The 22,648-nt window shown below is 40.9% G+C and overlaps 1 protein-coding gene across 1 annotated transcript; it reads right to left on the minus strand.

Annotated features, from left to right (window-relative positions):
* Positions 1–604: 604 nt before the first annotated feature.
* Positions 605–21,556, minus strand: LOC131285202 (protein sax-3-like). Its single transcript, XM_058314064.1, has 14 exons — positions 21,538–21,556; positions 18,908–19,201; positions 15,830–16,135; positions 11,906–12,175; positions 10,314–10,591; positions 9,971–10,184; positions 6,055–6,137; positions 5,620–5,862; positions 5,303–5,473; positions 3,440–4,462; positions 3,181–3,364; positions 2,858–3,059; positions 2,194–2,670; positions 605–1,577 (listed from the first exon to the last, which is right to left on the minus strand). The coding sequence occupies exons 1-14, from the start codon at positions 21,554–21,556 to the stop codon at positions 932–934; spliced, it is 4,410 nt and encodes a 1,469-aa protein (XP_058170047.1). The 3' UTR covers positions 605–931.
* Positions 21,557–22,648: the final 1,092 nt, after the last annotated feature.

Here is a 22,648-nt window from a genome sequence, read left to right on the forward strand (position 1 = left end):
CCAGACAAATTGGCGAATCATGTTCACTGGTGCTGCAACACATTCCATAACCCAGGAGACCATTATAGTTTTCGACGTCGGTGGGTTAGCTGCAGTGACGATTTATACCCAGAGTGGCATCGTTCCAGCATGTGAAAGAAGGGTTCGTCTTTATTATTGAACAATATTTCATACACTTAGCACGAACCCTTCCATACGAGCGCGAATCCTCTTTTGGACTGGATGTTATTATAGAAACTCATCCTTCGTTTTTAGATAAACGAGTGAACGAGCTGCCAAACCAAATATTTGTGATAAGGATAGAGTGAACAGTAAAGAAGTAAAGTCCTGTCATGCAGGTCCTCCGTTTTAATAAAGGGCGCTTTGCTGTTGAACTGACTTAACTGACTGACTGAAAATATTACTGTAAGTCAACAGAATTATTTCGAAAGAGGGGCAAAGAAATACAAAGAAATTACTAAAAACTTGCGATCCACTGCTTGCTCCACATTTCCAATAGGTTAAACATATATACCATTCGTAACACTTGCCTCACGTACGCTCTATTCCAAACACACACGCTCACGGTGGATCTCTTTATTCATATGTGAATGTTTACAACCTGCATCACCAAACGATTCTTAAATAAATTATTATTTTCCTAGAGACTGCTGTGTATGTTTTGGTATGATGTGGCGCAACCGTGCATCCTATGGGTGTCCGTTTGACTTACTACCAATAAAGAAATTCCTATTCATCTTTCCTAGACCGTTCACTTGAATTGAACAGTATCTTTTCCATGGCCATAATTTTCCATCTTCAGTTCTTTGCGAAGAAGACATTGCCAAGTGACCGATGGCGCAATGTGTCGTAGATAAACAAATTACAATAAATCGCGAGTACTTACGAGCTGACCTTTGCGGTCTGCGGCAGCGGATGCGCTTTTCTTGGCCTACGAAGCCGGAAGCACCGGTTCCCCGTACACCGGACAGATTGACGAATCGTCCTCAAGCTGCCGCCGCTTGCCACTATCGTTATGGCAGCCATTGTTGAGTTTTTTCGTCGCCTCTTCATGGCCGTCGGAGTCGGGACCGGAGCAGCCGTTGCTAAACGTGTGCTCCTCGTTTTCACTGTAGCTGCTTCCACCGGTCAGCATTTTGTCGGTCTCAGTCTCTTCGTGCTCACTGATTGCTTCCTGTTGCTGCTGTTGTTGCAGTTGCTGTTGCTGATTGTACACGTACGGATGATGAAGGTTGTGATTGTGATGATGGCCATTGCCGATGATGGGATGATGAGGAGCGTCCGAACCCGCAGTATCTCGATGGAGCTGCTGCTGCTGCTGATGGTGATAGTTACCGTTGATGGCATTTTCAATATTTACATGAACTGTCTTTACGAACTGCGGGTGCCGGCGGAAACCACCGCTACCGCTACTGCTGCTTGCCCCGGACGCGTCGGAAAAGTTCGTAAAGTATGTGCAATTTTCGTGTTCTACCGTCCTACCACCGTTAATGCCATTCTCATCCATCATGTGGTACTGCTCGTTGAAGGATACCGCTTTCGAAGGAGTTAGGCCATCGCAGCTTCCTCCACATTGCCTGGTTGGGAAAATGAATGAATGTGGTACGCGGAACACAAATAGAGTATGAAGAATTTATCCAGCACATTCGTTTTGCTTCTTCTGCGAAATTTCTTGGACCAATATTCCATCAAACAATATCTCAAGGCGAGACGGTAATATAGGATTCATTACTTTAAAAACTCATAAAAAAAAATAAATTCCTAGTAAAATTCAGTTATTATATGAAAACCATTTTGTTTAATCTGACTTGGCATTTACAATTGTGTTTAAACCCTTTTGAATTGCTTGCAAACCTTTTGTGCTGCGTTTGCATTAATACAAAATTTTAAATATTTGAATTCTCAAAAAAAGAAAACTTTGATACTTTTAAGAAAAGTAAAATTGTAACTCGTTAGAAACAACAAGTTTATTCTAATATGAAATAGTAGCTAGAGAAAGATAACAACAAAAAACTTTGTATTATTAATTCTCGTTTACAACCCGTTTTAAATCGATCGAAATCGTCTATGAAAAGATGCAGATAAAAAAAATGGGATTCAAATACTTGGAATAACACTAAATGCAATAAAAGCCGTAAATTGCACGGTTTTTCTTAAAGCGTACACAGGCCAAAAATATATACTCATGCTTACCTGTTCTGTTGTGCATGGGCTGGGTGGAACATCATTTTGTTTTGCAACTGATGCTGATGCTGCTGATGCTGTTGCTGCTGCTGATGCTGCTGCTGCTGCTGATGTTGCTGATGCTGCTGTTGTTGTTGATGGTAGTCATGGGTTTTAGAGCTCGCTGAGTGGCTGCTCCGGGAGTGGTTCGACTGGCAGCACGATATGGAAGATGCCGACGAGGAGTTTGGCATCCGATACGGATGATAATTAATGTCACCACTTTTGATAGGACTATTGTACACATCATCGTTGAAATAGGGCGGTTCCCCCGGGCCGACCACCGTCGTACCGTTAAGATGCCCGGGGAAGTGTCCCGGCTGCGGTGGTAGTGGCAGCGGAGGTACGTTTCGCATCGTACACTCGTTGGAGCTGCTCCTAGATGATGATCCTCGTCCTAGGATGGAAGGATCTACATATTGATATGAGTTTTGCACACTGCCTCCACTGTTGTTCGATTCATATGCGATGTTAGCGATTTCGGGAGAGTTAGTTTGGAAAGAGGACGTAGCGAGAAGCATGAGAAAAATGGAGATAAATGTACATTAGTATCAAATGGTGTGGGTAATCAGCCGCTTGTCATTCACTTGAACCACTGAAACCCACCAAACGGGGAACGCGTGTCACTACTTACTTATAGCTACCGGACTGCGCCGATCCACAACGGGCGGATGATCCCTGAGAACCGATTGCGACTGTGCCAGGAGCGCAGGCACTGCCACCGATTAGTTCCGAGGGATACACATGATTTAAGTGTATGTGATGGTCTAAAGCTTGTGGAATTGGTGGCGGATGTTCCGGTGGGGGAGGAAGAAAATCAATCCAGTTTGCGGGAGCTAACGAGTAGCGCGAATGTTAAATTGTTAGTAGAGGAGGAGCAAACAAAACAATTACTTTTAATCCCGGGAAATGTTAGCTTATAGCACTAAAACAACCAAACATGTTGTTCCTGCTTACCTTGACTATAGGGCACCGGGGTGAACGCTTGTGGATGTCCCGGAAGGTAGGCGGCAGGATCTGAACGGTTGGTGGACGTGCCCGAGATGTAACCATCCAAACCTTGGTAGATAATTTTAGCGTTCTCGTTGGAATTTCCATTGACGAGAACGGTCGTCGCGTATGGCGATGGATTGTCTGGGGACTAATGGATGGATTCGGGAGAGATAAGGTTTGATAGAAGTGTTGAAATACACGGACACCAACCTGCTCAACCTACCTTTCGACTGTTGTAGAACGAAGTTATACTTCTTGGATCAACTTCGGCGTAATCGGTGCTAACGTCGGCGTAGTTTGCCGTATTTTGCGAACTCTCTAGCAACTTCGCCTCACTGACTCCCGAATCTTTATCAGTATCGGTCGATCTCCAGCCACGGTCTATCCAAAGGCAGTCCCTTCGCGAGACCACCACAGGGCGTCGGGTCGGATCGGTGCTAGCGATAACCGGTACCGTGGCGCTCATCATTTCCTTGCTTATTTTGGCGCGATTCCGGAAGAACAGAACCGTCGCCACGCAGGCAATCGTCAGCACGGATAGCAGCAGCAGAATCATGAGCACCATAAACCACGGTTCGTGCAGGACACTATGGCTCCGATAGCCTTCCATATCGCTCAGCGAGTTGTGCGCTCTCGGAGGGGCGATTACATGTGCCGGATCCATTACAAGATACGCCGGCTTCGAGTATGGGCCCGCCCCAACCCGATTGAACGCAACCACCCGCACGGTGTACGTTGTGCCCGTGGTCAGACTGTGGAAGACGATCGATGTGGTGGTAGCGTTCAACGTTATCTGCGCCAATACCTTGGACGAATTGATGGCACGCAGTTGGACCTTGTAACCGAGTAGAACGCCGTTGAGATGGTTTTCGGCCGGCGGAAGCCAGTTAACTAGTCCCGTCGTCAAGTTCACCATCCCCGTTTGCACGTTCAAAGGTGCGCCGGTCGGAAAGTCCTCAAGTGTTTGCACCACCTTGGAGCTGGTTGGTTGCCCTTCGACCGTTTTAAAGTATGGCGTCAGGAAAAACTCGTATCGCGTATATTTTTCCAACCCGGTTATCACGTGCGTTTCGGAAGGATTCATCGGGATGGTAAGCATGCCGTAGCTTTGCGTGTCCGTTGCAGAAAGGTTTCGGAAGCGCACGTACAATCCTTCTACGTACTCTTCGGTGTTGCTAATATGAAGTTGCCACTCAAGTCGCACTGTCGTAGAATTGATAGCAACTGCATCAACCAGTTCTAGTATCTACATCGACCAATAGAATACGCAACATAAAGGGTATTTGTAATTGATGGAACCTCGATGCCCAAGTCGAAATACACGGTGTCCAATATATTTTCTTACAAATTCATTCATCAATTATTTGTTTACACTAATTATGATTTTATGGTCTTTTTTCATAAATAAAAGTTTTATTTTTACAGTACATGTTTTAGAATAATACCACCAAATTTGTGACCAGATTCAAATATTTTTTAAAACCGTTTAAAGCGGCACGCACTTCCTGTTCACTGTTATGCTCTCATGTTAGAAGTATTGCCGTATTGTACAAGACCAAAGTGAGCATGTTTACTTGCTTTTGTTTGATAGCATATATCACCACTTAAAATAATTCATTTGATTGAAATCTGGTGAATCGGGAGGCTAGCCATTCGTGACAAAAAGTCAGTCAAATTTGCCCGTTATCGGTTATGGATTGAGTTAATTTTGTTTGAAGGTGTTTTGTCCAGTTTATACATCCTGTAATTTTCTGATAGGGGACAATTTTCCCTACTACTACAGGACTAATAGATTTCATCGGAGAAGCCAAACGTTTTGCAACCGATTGGTCAAATTAGGAGAATTGCTTTATCAAGCTTTTTTAATGTAAGGAATGATTTTTACTTATTCGTTCCCTGGCGGTTTTAATCACTCGTTGAGAACTAACTGATCAACTTAAGCTAAATTGGTCATCCAAACCAGTAAATCTTACTGTACCTTCTAGAGTTTTGACAGTTTTTTTCATGGAAATATATTGGAAATCGTGTAAATAATATGGAGCGAATATAAGGATAAAAAAGCAGTAAAATGAAAGGATTAACTTGCCTGTCCACTGAGTACCAGCCGAGCGGTTTCTATTTCTTCAGGCATTGTGACTCCATCATTTGCAGACAGTGTACGAATGATGGCAGATGTTGGCGAAGGGGCTGAGTAACCGTAAGAGTTTTCCGCCCGAATAATAAACATATAGGAAGTAGAAGGAGAGAGGTTCGTGATCTGTAAATATAAAATAAGTTTCAGCGTTTAGCGTTAATGAAATGCAAAGAACAAACAAATGCCCAATGACATTGTAATGATGAAAATTCGGATGTCTAATGATGAAATCTAAAATGATCGGAATAAAGAATTTTGCCTCTTCTTACCGTTGCAGTGTAGCCCGGGATGCGACTCATTGCCTTGATCCAACCGGCCTTCTCTTCCGGACTGTAATATTCGATCGTGTAGCCACCAGTCACCGGGTTTATCTGCAGTTCATCCTGCCCGCGAGTCCACGTTAGTGTAATGTTGCTGTTGGTTATATTCACCGCCTTTGGCATTCCCGGTGCCGACGGCAGTAGATCTGCATTGTGGGAACGGTGTTGCATGGAAGAGAGATTGCTTTCGACCTTTTACATCCGAAAACAAACAAGTAGAAGCGAAGAAAGCATTAGAAACCGTAAAGCACGCCCGGCGAAGCGTTTAGTGTTTTTTTTTCACGTTTTGGTTCCCCCGCAGTCAATAGATCTAACATTGCTTTTGGAACCCTTTCTGCATCGCAGAAACAAACAAACATTTGTGCTCACGGCAAAAGAACTTACCAATAAGTATGCACTCCATGTGGTTTCTCCTTTCTCAGAAAATGCCGCACAACGATACCAGCCTGTGTCCTCCTTTCGCAAATCTGAAATGTAAATCAAACGGTGCGGCAAACACGTTAAGGAAGAAAAACAAACGGGCATTCGATGGCGGTCACAAACGTTTCCTGGCCGATATGCGACCTGGCGTCAGTCAGTGAAGTGCGATTGGATCGGTTGAGTAAATGTTGGATATTGGCCCTGATCCATTGGGTGGGTACGCGCATGCGAAACGGGGTGCCTTTATGACATGTGCAGCAACAGCACATGGGGTGACGAAGATGCTGATCTCTCAAAACTCCCGGAACGAATTCCTCATCGTAGCAGATTTATTTGCCGATCCAATAAATACTCTGAGATGCAGAGTCGAGACTAGCAAATGCGATACTCGCTGGGAGGCGATAGTTTAAGCAAACAAAGCTTTATGCAACGTTCGGTTCACGTTGCAAAATGTTTGACAATCGATAGTGTTATTTTTGTCTGCAAACCCTTTTGCAACTTATTCAGAGGCGGTCAAATAGAGCCGTTATGGGCTACAAGCGATTAACAAAAAATCGTTTTATAATATATTTTCTTTACATTCATTGGGTTTTTGATTGTAAGAGGTATGTTTTAAAATATTTAAAAAACACGGTAGATAATTTAAAAATTGTAGAAAACAAGAACCATAAAAACAAAATCCAACCGGACCGAATAAACTTCTCCCTTTTATAAATGGAAACTAGCTGCATACTAACGGAGATGAATAGAACGTGTGGTTCGATGAGCAAAGCTTACAAAATGGCATAGTTGTAGCTACTGATAAAACGTTACACATGGCGTATTAAACCTTCACTCCAACCATCCATTAATTGACCCAGAGTGCTACCATCTTAATCTTATTATTTGCTATTTTTTTATTTTTCTTGCCAAACACAGGGTAGCTTCAGTACCAACCAGCTATGCATCTTCCACTACGGTGGAAACTTGTTTCCAAAGCTTCACGAATCGATGTCCATTTTATCGGTACATGCTTTTCATACGACTCACGAAAACATTGCAAGCATACCTAGCAAACGACACTGGCGCCGCCTTTTAAAGTGAAAATTAAACTCTCGCGCTACCGACCCGAACTGGATAACAAGCCCCTGAATTCCAAGAGGTCATGATCACATGAAAATGGTGGAGCCCAAGGCAATGTAATATACAGTGTGTTGCGATGCCTACACTTCGGTCGGACATTCCAACGCTGGTTTCGGGCGAATCGTTCGCATGCCACACGAAATAGCTGTCTGGATGTTCGTGGTTCCGTGCGAAGCCGCGGTGAAGGCAAAATCACGATGACCCAAACGAGAAAAAAAAATCCCTGCCTAAACCAAAAAGGGGCTTTGTACGAAACCGTTTCACGTGATTAATTAATCGTGTCTTAGATGCAAATCTTTTAAATAATGCCTCTAGCTTTCCTTTTATAATAACAACATCTAACGCTCTGTGATGAAAGCTACGTATTGTATAACTTTGCGATGGCTAACAATAAATAGAAGCATTACCACATTGGACAAATCACCAAACAACACTTAAAAATGGTGTTTTAAATTAATCTGTCTTAAGATATTCACAGCATGAATATGGTTTCGCTTGTTGAACCTGCTTATCATTGAACAATTTTTCATCTCGCATTACAAGTTAACCGCATCGTTACTTCTAAATATTTTTTTCACAAAGTGAACCTGACGTACCAAAGCAGTGAAAACTTCTTCCTATCCTATTTCGACCATGTTTGTCCATTTGAAAAGACAGGCGCCGACGAGATAGAGCAGCAAAGAACTTTGTGCTGCCAGATTTATTTAATTAACTTTCCATCTCCTAGCGCAGGACTGACATTTAAATTCCTTATTATTAAAGCTTTACAATCTCCATCTTTCGATAGGCAGATTCCAAACGTAATGCAAGAGAAAGTAGTAGATCCTTAAGAAAATATACTACTACATGATTTTCCCGCCGACATTTCTTGACTGACGGGAACTATAGCAGAGAAAATATTATTTGGAATTTTTTTTGTAATGCACAAGCTGACCCAACGAACTTCGCCTCGTCCAATTTTAATAAGGCAGCTAAAGTTGCACGTGCTCTCAACCAATCGTAGTTTCGATACTATGCGGCAAAGTTCAGATAAACATTTGGAATGTGTTCAATTTTCGATGAAGCATATTGCAAAACAATAGGGGAATTTGTTGATTTCTAATTCCTAGGTGCCCTAGTTCCTGCACTCATGTTACAATTCACGATTACCTACAAATTTAACTAGACAATTCTGATTTTCATTTGTAATTTTTGAACTTTTCGTTTACCCTAAATTTTGTTTGCCCGAAAAGGAACAATTGATCCCACAACATCGTGAAGATTAAGTTTCTTAGTTTTAGTTGTAAATTGTATATTTGATTTTATTATATGCGAAAAAGGCGTTTTTACAATTCTTCTCATTTTCTGGATTTTCCTTACGGAATTTCCCATTTTTTCTAACTCTTCCTTGGTTAAAAAGGAACGTCATTCCATGACATCTTCAAGATTAGCTCAGCCGATTTTAAATATTGGTGTTAAACAAATAAAAATTAACTTTTATATGACTTTTCGTATGGAAATAGCCCTTTTTAGATTTTTCTAGTTTTCTTCCTTTTTCTTGGATGTTTTTAAAAATATTCATCCTTATAAATTCTTAATTCAGTCAAAAGAAACCAACCATCAGAAGGCTTCGTACGAATTAGTCCATTCGTTCAGTATCCATCATAGAAACTTTTTTTTTATATGGAAAAAGCCGTTTTTACAAATTTTCGAATTTTCCGGCTTTTTCTTGGGAATTTTCAAATTTTCTTTTTTTCTAAACCTTTCTAATGTAAAAAGGAACAAATCATACAAAGATTGGTCGTACTAATGGTCAAGATTCCAGCCGATTTTGAATTTTAGCATTCATTTTTATAAAAATAATAACTTTTATGGAAAAAAGTTTTTTATCCAGTTTTTTTTATTTTCTGGCTTTTCCTTAAAAGTTTTCTAATTTTTCATTTGTCTAAAACCTGAATTGAGTCAAAACGAATAAGCCATAAGAAGACTTCGTTGTGTTAAGTACAACCATTTTTTAGTTTTTGTTAGAGAAGATAAATTTAATTTTTTTTTTATGGAAAAAAGCCGTTTTTACCGAAATTTTCCATTTTCCGGACTTTCCTTGGGAATTTTCAAATTCTCTTTTTTCCTAAACCTTCCTTGGGTAAAAAGGAACAAATCATACCAAGACGTCATCAAGATTGGTCCAGCCGATTTTTACAATTCTTCCCATTTTATTCTTTCATTCATTTTTATAGATATAGAGAAGAGATTACTTCCATTTTACTTCGCTCTATTTTACTGTCCTGAATTGAAACGGAAAAAATACTCCATGGTAACACAGTTTAAAAAAAAATCCTTATAATTTCTTTTATTTTCTAAATTCCTATCGGACACGCCACAGTGTTCCGATCACGCAAATAAAACTCAACATAAAACAAAGCATTTAATGGGATAACAGCTACCCCACAAAACTTGAGGTTTCGATAAGCCTTCACATGAGGTGGTATTGTATTATTGTGTTGGAAAACACAAATGAGCGTGCAAGCGGATAATTAAATTGCGTCTACAATGCACTCCAAAGTCTTCCGTTTCTTTGTTAATTGATACATATTAATGGCAGAATTATATTTTATTTCACGTCCAGGTACACTTTCGTGGAAGTGTTATAATGCTGTGGTAAATGCGTAAAAATAGTCCTGTACACGTTGTGTCGTGAATCATGGAAAGTAAATAAGAACTAAGCTAGACTAAAACGTTTTCAAACTGAGAACACGCCGTTGACTTAACCTATACTCACCGTCTATTCTTAGTGTGCCACCTTGTATGATCGCCAAGCGCCCGTTACCGCCCGACAGGTTGATATCGGTGGCATTTTTCATCCAACGTATCATGGGAGTTGGATTTCCGCTTGCTAGGCACGGAAGTTTGGCCACACTTCCGCGTGGCAGCGTTTGATTAGCTGGTACGACTTGCAGTATCGGTGGTGGATTGCTGTCTTCAGATGTTAACACCTAAGATTAGTGAAAATAATGATAACAAATTAAATTTAGCATATGGCACGAAATTGGATAGAAAACTGAATGGATTACTATCGTGCCGGGCTATTTGAAGAACACAAGCGAGTCAGTAAAAGTCCTTACCTGCAAATACGCTCGACTTGCGGTAGAACCAGCTACACTCAACGCCGAGCAGATGTAATAGCCATCGTCATCCTTCTGCACTCCCCGTATTTGCAGTGTTCCTTGCACCGATACCTGCATGTTATCGTACGTATTGTTGGGGAACATGAGCGTCTGCGATCCTTCCTTTGTCCAGAACACGGACGGTGCCGGATTGCCAGAAGCGGTACACTTGAACGTCGCCACTCCGTTAAGAGCCGTTTTTTGGTCTTGTGGTTTGATCAAAAATGTTGGCGGAGCTGAAAAACAAAGTGAAACAAAAAACCAAACGAATTGAAGAGTCAATGCTCGATAGAAGAAATGAAGCAAAACTCATGAAGATCAAAAGCGGTTAGCTTCACCGTCCCCGAATAACTTCACTGTTCGGCGATGTCGAATCTTGCATTCCAATTGTTCCAATTTCATGACGTTTCGGAAGAGCATTTCTTTTTGAAATATACTCTGTCTGTTGTGCGGTTTATTTAGTCACGATGATTCGAAAGAAAGCCAAGAAAAACCATCTGTGAAGCTATGTTTACTTAGCTATGTGCTTTTTACCATCCGCATTTCTTTGCAGCCAATCTTTGCGCGGGATAGGTATCACCGTGCACCTACAAAACACAAAAATCCACAGCATTCCGATTTTGCCATCTATCCAATCTCACTTTTTCTTCTCAGTCTCATAAATCATCCAAATTGTGAGGGGCGTTTCAAACCACTAGACAATATAAGACACGAGCCTTCTGCATGATTTTCATCATACCTTCACATTTATCTTTGTTTCAGCGTCTCATGGGTAAAACATAATTCCATGGGATAAGAAATCACAAAGCGGAAGATCTGACTTTCCATAACATAAGGAAGAGAAATGTTGGTTAAAAATTAAACCACGATACCTTCATAGCCATTTATGTTTTTCCTTGTTTGGTCATCACTTAAAAAAAAACTTTTACAATTCATTCACGATTTTGCGAGCGGGAAAGGAAAAGAAACATTATATATTCAAGTATGTAAACTACATGAATCAATTAAAATATAAAATATATAAATAAATCACAAATGTTTCTCATTACGACGTATGTGTACTCTCTAGCTAGACAATAGCGTATTCTTCAGAAAAAATAGTAAAGAAAAAAACTTTCTTCAGCAAGGTGTGGATAAAATGAGCTTTTTGGTGATTTGAAAGATTATGACGGCTCATAAATTAAAACCCAAAAAATACTTGCCGTATGTAAAAAGCGGAAAAGTAAAATACATTGTCAAAAGGGTCGACAAAATAAATCCCTCTTGAAATCCTTTCAGCCACGTTGTTTGGAATCTATTTAAGGGTGAAGCGAAGGCTTCCCAACGAGAAATTTTGGTGTTATTAAGTGTAAAAAAATTCTCTTCAGAATTGCCCTGGGAAATTACCTTAAGTTTTTTTTTAATATTCTAAGATATTGTAAAGAACTTTGTGATTCGTATTTAACAATTTTGGATAACATTTCATGTCAAATTAAAAAATATATGTTGATGAAAATTCACGATTTTGTTAAAAGTATATCTAAAATTATAAAAAAAGATAGTATACTTACAATTGACAAATAGATGAGCTTTAGCGCTTATTTGTCCGATCGTATTATGCGCTTCACAGATGTAAAGCCCCTGATCGTTGGGAACTACACTCCGGATAACGAGGCTTCGATCTTCTTCCAAAATTTCTGCCCGTCCCACCGGAATGTGTCCATTCTCCTTACTCCACAAAATCTGTGGTTGTGGATCGCCGTCTACTGCACACAGGAACTGCACTCGCTGGCCTACGAGAGCTGTTGTGTCCATGGGTTCCAGTTTGAAGTACGGTTTCACTGTAAAATAAATGATGTTAATATAAAAGTCGTAAGGATGAATATTACAAGTTTTCTATGGCTTGACGACAGTATATGCAAAAATTATATTGTAAGTTAATATTAATATTACGAAATCAAATGTAATATACAACATCAGGACTACATTAATAAATGTATAAGGAGGTCAATGTACTTTATTTAAAGCATATAGCACATTTTTCGGTGTTTTCCACCCACAACATTTTGCTGGTTTAAAGCTCAGAAGGTGCTGCACAAAGCGAAGATTTTAATCTCTTCAAGGTACATATTCATTTTACATCTTCTGTTTTCTCGAGTCAAGATTTAATCTTCTTCGGCAAAATTTCGTTGCTTCTATTGGGTCATAAATATTGTATAAACGTCTATTGCGACGCTCGACTTTTCCTGTAATGAAAACGAAAGAGTCTAGACTGCCTGTAAACAGCCCTTGTTAATTTTCCTAAGATTCAACGAAGTGAACCGCTCTCGCCAATCTTACAATCTTCATAGCAGTACCCCGACAAAGGACGAAGCTAAAACTTTATGCGAAAATGAATTTTAGAAGCTAGGAAACACTTTGCCTAGACTACGGTACACATGCACAACGGTTTCCTTTCCACCATCTAACGGCTTACGAGAAGTTGTATCGTTCAGCATCTTTAGGTTGCTAATGGGGTTTAATTTAACATGAAGGCAAGTTATTTAATTTGACCATGCGTTAGATAAAGACGGCAAACAAGTTGTTTTCCTATGAGCAGTTTGTACCTGAAAATCCTAGTAGAGCAAACGTTAATATGGAGTAAAATTCTTAATATGTTTAGAAAATTCTAGATGAATATACTTTAATACCAATACACATTTCACATATCTTGAAAAGCAAGATTAGGACAAAAATTAGTTCTAGAACATCGAATAAGTAGCAGCCTAGATTTAACTCTCCCAATAAATTCGTTGCTTTCATTTGCACACTTTTATACCTCTCAAAGCGTATAACATTCGTCAAGGGATAAAGATTTTGTAGAAAATAATGCTACTCGTTCATTTAGCATCTTCCAACCTCTTGGGTAGCAAATAAGCGATAAATTAGCCTTAAACTCCCTTGAGTGTAGACCCTGGTCGTAACCTTTCTCTAGAAAATAGTTCGTGTCCTTGCATCTTCAAGGAAGGACCGAACCAACTAATCTCCAGCCAGCTAACCACACCACAAACCTCACCAGGGAAAACCTTAATTACCCTTTTCTATAGTCAAACCGGAGCGATGACGCATGTGTGGGTTCGACTTTACCTTGGGTAGCATATCCTAGTAGGGATACCTTTAATACTAAGAGACTAAGACAAGCTTCCACTGGACAGCTTTCACTGGAAACTGGAGAATGTTTCTTGGACAGTTTCGTAAAATGCTTTAGAATAGATATATCTTTTTTAAGTTGCTTTGATACTATACTCCTACGGTATGAGAATTAAACGACAGTAAAGCTATGAAGATATTGAAACAAACCACACAGATTGCGGCAAAAGTTTAGTAACGGAAGAACAAAATAGAAATGTATTAAAGAAAACAATTAAAAAATAACTTACTATACCATAACAAATACAATAGCAAATAAAATAAAACAAATGTTGTCAGAATAGTTAATGAGAATCAAATCTATTGATGAAAGTTCATTTTAAAATTTTGATTTCTTATTAAATCCTTTTGTTTTGTTGTCATGTATTAGGGAGCAGGAGTAAATACATGATGCATTAAAAATCATTGGTTAAACTTTATTGGTCAAGGAATCAGATAATTTGTAATGATTGCAGTATTGAATACTTTAGCTATAACTAAACTTGGTACTCACAAAAATTTGCCAATGCTTTTAATGTTCAAAAGACGAACTAATGTTCAGTGCTATTTCAGTGGAAGGTGATGAATACCGACTTAAAATGATCAGAGCTTTCCCAACGATGAATTGATTTATGACCAGGCACAAATTTATTACTTTATTCCGGAAAGGAAATTTTGGGCAAAAGGAAGAAAAATCCTCAGGAGGTGTTGATGATACCTTTTTCCGAAAAGAATTTGCCAAGCGAAACTTTTTCTCATTCTTTTTCCACAAGCTTTGAGTGAAAGCAGAGCTTAGATTCAACAAAAGATTTTTTCGATACCATGACAAAGCATAACACCCGTCGACAAACCCTCAATCACAAAAACGCGTCTGGAAGAACGAAATATTCTCGAGTATATTTCGCCGCCCCAAAGAATTCGAATTCCCTCGCCTGGTGCGGGGAGCATGAGTGTGCATTCGTTTGCCAAAACCCGGAAGCCAGCAATAATCAGCCGATTTCAAGCGGAACACTGCCAGGCGTGACCGGAACCGACAATGGAGAATGATTCCGAGCCGAGCGAAACCCCAGAAGCACCTAACACAGCAATGCGTTTGGGGAAAAGCGTTAGAAATCTTCAGCTCAACGTCGTTTGATTGGTTTATTGCTTTCGCACCGAAGGTGTACACAAGGGGTCCTTGGTCGTGATCCATTTGTATCCGCTCTATTCGGGGCTGAGTTTGCTATTTCCCCCATTTAAGCGAACGTTTAGAAGGCGAAACCCGGCGAGAAAATTACGACCACCCAAAATGGTGGGCGTAAAAGGAGGAAAATGGTATAAAAATTTATGAGCACGATGAAAGCAATAGCATGGAAAACAAACCGAGTCCTTTTGTTTGTGGGGCGGTACGGCATCTTCAATTTGATTAGGGTTGCGAAAGAAATTGAACGGAGGTTTTTTTATGTGCCAAATAAGCCTACTGTATGGAGATTTATAGCATTTACTCTAACAAATGATGAACTTTATCTTGTGCTTCTTTTAAAACATTACCTTACATAGGTGACAGGTGGCATTTTTCTGTGAATTTAAGATTTTGAAATGACGCAAAAAGAGTTCTAGAGCATTAAAATTAAGTATTTTTTCCAAATTTTGCTTAACAAACCCATATGTTTAATTATTTTCATCAATTTCGATGTTTTGGTTGGCAATAGTTCAATTTTATTAGATTTGTTGACGCCAAACATAGTACAGCTGAATATAACTAAATTAAATCTTCTTTTATGGCTGCTATACAAATATATAACAATAAAAATAATATAATAAATAATACATAGAAAACACAAAAAACGTACGAAAATGGACACCAAACCGATATTATTATTATCCGTCACTATTACAGGGTTTTCCATTTGATAGCACAAAATAATCAGATGATACCACAAACGCAGTAGATGATTCCACAAACGTGACAGATGACAAGCCAAGTGAGGCATGTATACAACAATCGTGGCAGATGACATCACAATTGTAGGAGATGATAGCACAAGCCGGTACGGATGGTCTGTCAATCGCGCGTATAAACGAATCCACCGCGATTCGACAGACTTGTTGACCCGCGTTGACTTGCGTTTATACACGCGATTTTGTACTTCACTGACACCATCGTACTGGCTTGTGCTATCATCTCCCACAATTGTGATATCATCTGCCACGATTGTTGTATACATGCCTCACTTGGCTTGTCATCTGTCACTTTTGTGGAATCATCTACTGCGTTTGTGGTATCATCTGATTATTTTGTGCTATCAAATGGTAAACCCTGTATCATCATCGAACATGTAAATTACCTTGCACAGTAAGTCGTGCGATGGCACTTTCTCGGGAACCGACTAAATTGTGAGCAATGCACTGATAGCGGCCGCTATCCGACGAACGAACGTCGCTGATGAGCAGGTTGCCCCCGTCCACGATCCGCATCCGTCCGATCTCCTTCGCCGAACGTTGATGCTCGTCGAGTGCGATCCGAACATCGTCCTTAAACCACCGGATGGTCGGCTCCGGGCTTCCCTTTGGGGCTCCACACTCCAGCAGAGCCGTTTCGCCGGCGGCCACTCGCGTGTCCTTCGGATCCACCCGAAAGTCTTCGCGCAACACTAGATGGAAGGAAAGGGGAAGAAAATAAAAACGATGTATGATATACGTGCATAATAGAGAAATTATGAAAAAATACATTCTTTTCGATCCCACCCGACGTGGTTGTAATGCATGGTCATTATCATCCAATTGACACCATTTCATCAGGAGCTGCCGCTGTTTAACCGTATCCACCAGACGAGAGAGTCATCGTTGGCTATGCCGTTACCGGGCAAGAATAATATCCATGTTCAGACGGAAGTGCACGATGTCGACCTGGACTGGGGCCAGGTAATTATAAGTGCTCAGCCGTCGACCAGCGGCACAATTAGAAGGTTAGTTGAGATACACGAGGATCTCATTTCCAATGACGTCGCTAAGCACGGCCAACGGTGGCTGGCTAACACTACCGAGAGGTCAAATATCCCGTTTTTCACTTGTGTGTGAGTATGTAAACCTGCACCCGTTTGTCTGGCAGTTTGTGTCAACATCACAGGATCACACTATACACCTCTAACGTCGTGTTCTGTCGGTGCGGCTGCACGAAATCAAAGCGACCGTGGACGTCGACGGGAGTGCCGCGCGCTAGGTCAATTTCTGTGGCGTAATTATTTAGCACCGATGGCACTCTACCGGCCGAACTGCGATCTCCTCCGCGTTCGACACACCGTAATGCCTGTCAAGTATGTCATTATCTGGTGTCATTACAAGGGGTTCCCGTCGGTTTTCTGCACTTCAACGGTTTTGTTAATCAACATTTTAGCATGGCTCCCGACGGCGGACGACGGAACGTTGGCCGGCAGAGGTGAAGTGATGGATAACAATTTCATTGTGCTCCGGAATGGACGAGGTGGATAATTTATGCAGATTTGTTTTCATTAACGACGAAACATAACGTGCCAGAATCACACCAAGAGCAAAGTGATAAACAATGGCTTCTTATACATAGGTCCTGTAGGAATGATAAACTTGTGCTATATTAACAGGATACACCTTGCTTAAGAGTTGAATAAAAATATCTTATGGTGAAGTATTATTTCCTTTACATAAGATTTAGGAAAAAGCAAAAAAAGCAAGAAGAAAATACGAATGAGACAATAAATCTTGGGAAACATAACACCCTAAATTCATTTGGGTATTTCAGTTTTGGCGGATCTCGAAGAAAACTTTCTTTAAAAAAAAAACAGAAGAAATTTTCGTAATCGACTAGCAGAGAAATTGAACAATCAATAGTCACACGGTGTTTATAAATATCAAACAAACAATTCTGTGCGAAGATTTGTAATTTAGTGCTTAAGTCTCCTAAACGTCTTTTCAGCCAGACTGCTTCCCAAATGAAACTAAAATTGAGATAAATCACTGTTGACACCGAGATAGATCACCTCCGTTCTTCATCAAGTGTAATTCAATATGAGATCGTTAGCACATTGCATTAATTTTGCGTAGTTCGAACTTTCAAAAACATTTGTTGAACTTTTAAAGGCATTGCAACATCACTCTCTGACTAAATTAGTCTCGATATCAGAATTTATGCATTTAAAGTGATATTCGGACATTTCAAGATTCGTGCAATCCTCGACCTCAATTTGAAGCATTTTTAAGTAAATTATGTTCGCTACAAAAGCAACACACTACCACCGATCAATTTGAGTGTTGAATCTATACATCTTCTGAGCAATTGGTTTCTCTTGACTTATTGAAAACTGGGTTTGATAGCCCGACAGAGATTCGTTGTATATTATATTTATCAAACAGCTTTAATCCAAAGCAATCTGCAAACGATTTACGCTGGAAAACCGCTCATGAAAGGTGAAAAGACGTGTACCGAGATTCAGAAAGTCGAATAAATTTAATCTGCATAAAATGACCGTATCGGCCCGCCAACTCTAGCACTTCCTTCCAGCGATTCTACTCCATCCATTTGCTCTCCACTGGCCGCCTTGCGGCGTCGAACACCATCAATCGCCAGACGACGCCTCATGCCTATGTATAAGAGTGACAAAGCATCAATTTCAATGTGACACAACATCACTTTACCTGAATTGACAAGGAAGCAGCAGCCATTAATGAAATGGATAGCTGGCGCAGGCCAGGCCTTTGCGTAGGCTCAGCATAATTCATGGAATGGAGGCATGACCCGCCGCCCGGCCGTTCGGTGCTATCATTTCCAGCTAATTTCCAGCTTTCCTTCCATTATCGTCATTGCTCTCCATCGGTCCCCCCCATAGGTGGGATGGGCTGGAAGTGCGTGAGTGTGGAGTCGGGTCGCAGCCAGGGTGGATCACTTTCCATAGAAAGCGCCATTGCGCGAAGGCAGATAGGTAAGGATGGGAGAAAATAGATGAAGCGCACGCTATGCGCTAAAGCTTGTTCTTTCCATCAGGTCGGATTATTGTTGTAATAAATAATTATGCAAATTAGTACAGCGGAGAAACAGGGCCGGCTCGACACTTGGGAAGACCAACGGAACCGGACGAGATCCGTTCGAAAGGAATGAGATGGCGCCATGAGGTGCCGACCCTGCGGCGGGCCGTGTTATCCCCGTCTTATTAGCTACTCAGCCAGTTCGATTCACCTGACCAAGATTGATATGGCGGTGACCATCGCTATGAATCCCGGCGGCATACACCCGAAAACTCATTACTTGTATATTAACAACGAAATGGATCATATCAAGTTTAATTGACAATTTATTCTTTTAAAATAAGTCTACTAGAAACTTGCTTTTTTAAAACACTTTTTAAAGTAAATCGAGGAAGATTGTTAAATAATTTATTGAAAACACTACTTACGTGCGATCTGCAGCGTTGCATTGCGGCTTTCGGCTATTCCCGCTACGTTCGAGGCTACGCATCGGTAAACACCGGCGTCATTTTCCTTTTTGCTGTGCAATGTCCGCAGGAAAAACAGCGATCCCAAGGGCAGCACGACGTGGTTCGGGGTGTGCTTTACCGGCTCCCCGTCCTTGTACCACTGGATGGTCGGTTCCGGTTTTCCTTCGGCCTTGCAGTTCAACGTTACCGGCTCGTTTTTCGGCACGAGAACGTCGTTTGGATGCTCAACGATGCGTGGTGCGCGGTATTGGGCTGGAAAAATGTAAACAAATAGCAAAATGCTAAATTAAACTTTTGCAATATTTTAAATTTATTTCATTCTTAAGTCTTTTCCATTGATTTTCTTTAGTTTCTAGGCCTTGTTGTAAAAACCCTACAATATTAATGTTATCAAAAGTAGCATTTCTTGTTTTTTATAGGACAATTATTTTATTATCATAATAACGATTTAAATGACCATATTGTTATGTAAAGTTTGATCTTCTGATAAAGCTGTCCAAGTCGTTTTCTGTCCACACACATTTTTTAGAATGCTTTGTATTTGTTTCATTTTAAACACTTGGTATTGAAATTCTCTAATTAAGTAACTGCATCTTTAAAACACTAGATTATTTGTTAAAAGTGCCCATGCAAAGTTTAATTTTCAATTCAAGCTGTTCGAGATGCTTCCTGGAGACTCATACCTTTAACAATACTTTAATTTGAATTAGTTTTAAGTCTTGTTATTGAGTTTCTTAAAATTCTTTGCTGTATCGTAAAAACACTAGATAATTTATGTTATTATAAGAGAACATGTACTTGAGTTTCTTGTTTACTATTGGATGATTGTTTTGTTTTAATGTGTTTGGACATGAGCAAAGTTTAATTGGCTACTAAAGCTGTTCACGTTGCTTCCTGGTGATACATACCCTCCCGAACCAGCCTGATCTCTTAATTCATCCGAAAAATCAACCCTTTCGGGATGCTAAGCAATAGTTCGGCTACCACCGGATGGTATCCCTGTAAAATATGCAAATTTATGCAACCATAAACTGGCAAGCGTACCACTGCCGCCCCGAAGGAACACAAACCCGAAGCAGTTTCATGCTCCAGGGAAGCTCAAAGGTCGGAAAAACGAACGACACCGAGAGCTCTTCCTGGCGTATGGTGCTGGTTTGATAAAGTTATTATTTAAAGTCACTCATTTGAGCGAGTCCCGTTTTGCACTGGCTAACTAATCCCGAAAGGCTTTGCTTTCGTCTGCTGAGCCGCTGATAGCTGATAGCACCATGCTCTCTGGAAATGATTTTAAATGACACGGAGGCTTCTAATGACGCAGTTGCGCCCCGGACAAGTGCTCCGACAAGCCGAAGCACCGTGGAAACTGCCCGGGCTCAGTTGTAATAACAAGTTTTCATTTCATGATTCCCATATCTTATGGGAGCGCACGGGAAGCCAGGCGGGAGACGGCTTCAGGAGCAGCAGAACCATGGTTCGGGTTGGAAAAAGACCGGAAGCAAAGCACACAACGACGCGAATGCAAATGGCAGCCGATTAATGTACACTCAATTTGACAGCTTCATTTAATCAACACAGCCTAGCGTCGACATCGTCCTGGCCAGCTCCGGTTACCCGCACCCGGGGGTTGCACTTTCACAAATAATCAACGACGCCAGCGAAAAGATGCGGTCGGTTGTCTCCGGTGCACAAGGCAAGAGAGAACCAGTTCCTATCCCAACTGATCTTCTTTCCGCTGTACCCAGAATCCTGCAGCTCTGAGCCGCAAATGATAGTTTCATAAACTGGAGTTGGCCGGCGAACTCGGTCTGCATCGCAAGTGCATCTGACGTTCCGCAAATGGCGAAGTGCATGATGCAGCTGCGCTTACGGTGAGACTGCATATTTCTTGGAATTCGGAAGAGCAAGGCAGCAGATTCAACCTTCAAAAACATTGATTCGATTATTTTTGCAATTTGTTGAATAAACTCCACGTTCTGTATCAACGGACGAGTGGCTGAAATAATATTATCCTACAAGGATTATGCCGTTGAAGACATCTCAAACGCCAATGCCACTCATCAGTGTTGTATCTCAAGAGAGGAACAACAGGTTTTTGTTGGCTTAAAATACTCGTTTATTTAAATTCAATTACGAAAACTCGCATGATAAAAGAAATCACAGAAAAGTACATCTTATACAAACATTTAGAACCAACATAAAATGTAAAGAAAATGTTCAAAGCAGCAAAGTTATCGTTCATCGTTCTGCCTTTCTTTGCGTACAATAATCATTCCCGCTATCGCCATTTATGTTGTCCTTCGTTTTGAACCTGAGCATCGGGGTAGGCAACACCATTGGAATCAACAAAAGCAACAACCGTTGTCGCCCACATTCGCAATGTTGGGCACACGGAAAACCGAAAGCAAACCAGCTAAGTTTTCTAGTATTTCGTAACGGGGCAACATACGTATGGATGGCGCTACAAGCACGGAAGGTAGCAGCGATTGCATTAGGTCGGCTGCGGTAAAACAGCCAAGATCAATGAACACGGTGGGACGTACGTGTCGGGTTGTTGCATTTTGTTTTTCGTTGAGAAAGCATCAACCTACATTTCGGTATGATTTCCATAGGTTATGATTATGCATGCGGCGGATTAGCGGAAAGAGTTGGCGACCTGCACTTAAACGGACACGTAGGATGCAACCGCCCAAAGCAGTATCATAATTGCACATTTATTAACCATTGTCTTGAAGGAAATGTCACTGGTGCATACATGAAATGCACCGCGCGCGGTCGGTTGTTGATGTTATTTTTCTTTTCCTGTTTTTCCGTCCGCTTACATTCACTGCTAAACCCCTTCCGTTCCCTGCATTACAGTCGCTTCTAGGGCTTTGAAACATGGGCAGCAACTCAGGTCTTTACGCTGTGGACGGAAATCGGTTCTTTACTGCAACATCCAGGCATCGTTAATATAACAAGTCTAGCAGGGGTTCAACAGACGTTCGCCGGGAGAAGTATATGCTGGTATGGCAACATCTGTCAGCTCATTCACAGCCCACGGCCCGTAGAACAAGTCAGTGCATGCCCCGAGTGAACTTTGATAGGTTTCTTCCCCCCAATTATCGAATCCGTCAGGATAGACAAAAGTGAGTCCAGCACTAATGAGGAGTTGAAGCGAATTAAGTTGCGCTGGAACGTGATTGCATCAAAGAACGACTCGGCACCATAAACGGTTTTGGCAGAATGTTTACTACATGTACTAAAACACCTGAAAGTGTTAGCTTTCGCATCGGTGCAGCAGGATTTCGCATCGGTACATGAGTGTTGAGGCACTTCTTCTAACAAGAACGATCTGAAGAAGACATAATTTTTTTTAAATTATTTCAAAATAATCCAGGCCACTGTTTTCCGACACATTTTACCGACACACGTTTCTTGTCACTGACCAAATCGTGAAGAAATTCTGGATGTATGTTGTTGGCCCTCGCGTCATCCTTAGAAAACAAGAGTGCCAACAAATGTTGATGAATACGACCTGTTAGGAACATGATGAGCATGTTAACAGAAAATTTCCTTTCGAAATAAATTCTATTTTTAAATCAAACATCGTCTGAATCAGCAACCAGAGCGTCAGCATTTGGAGTTTTGAAGCAATAAAAAGGATAAGGAACAAAAATGATAGCAGGATTCCACAATTTTACCCCAAAGCAATATTTAACT

The sequence above is a fragment of the Anopheles ziemanni genome, chromosome 3 (assembly GCF_943734765.1).
Source record: "Anopheles ziemanni chromosome 3, idAnoZiCoDA_A2_x.2, whole genome shotgun sequence".
Lineage (NCBI taxonomy): Eukaryota > Metazoa > Arthropoda > Insecta > Diptera > Culicidae > Anopheles > Anopheles ziemanni.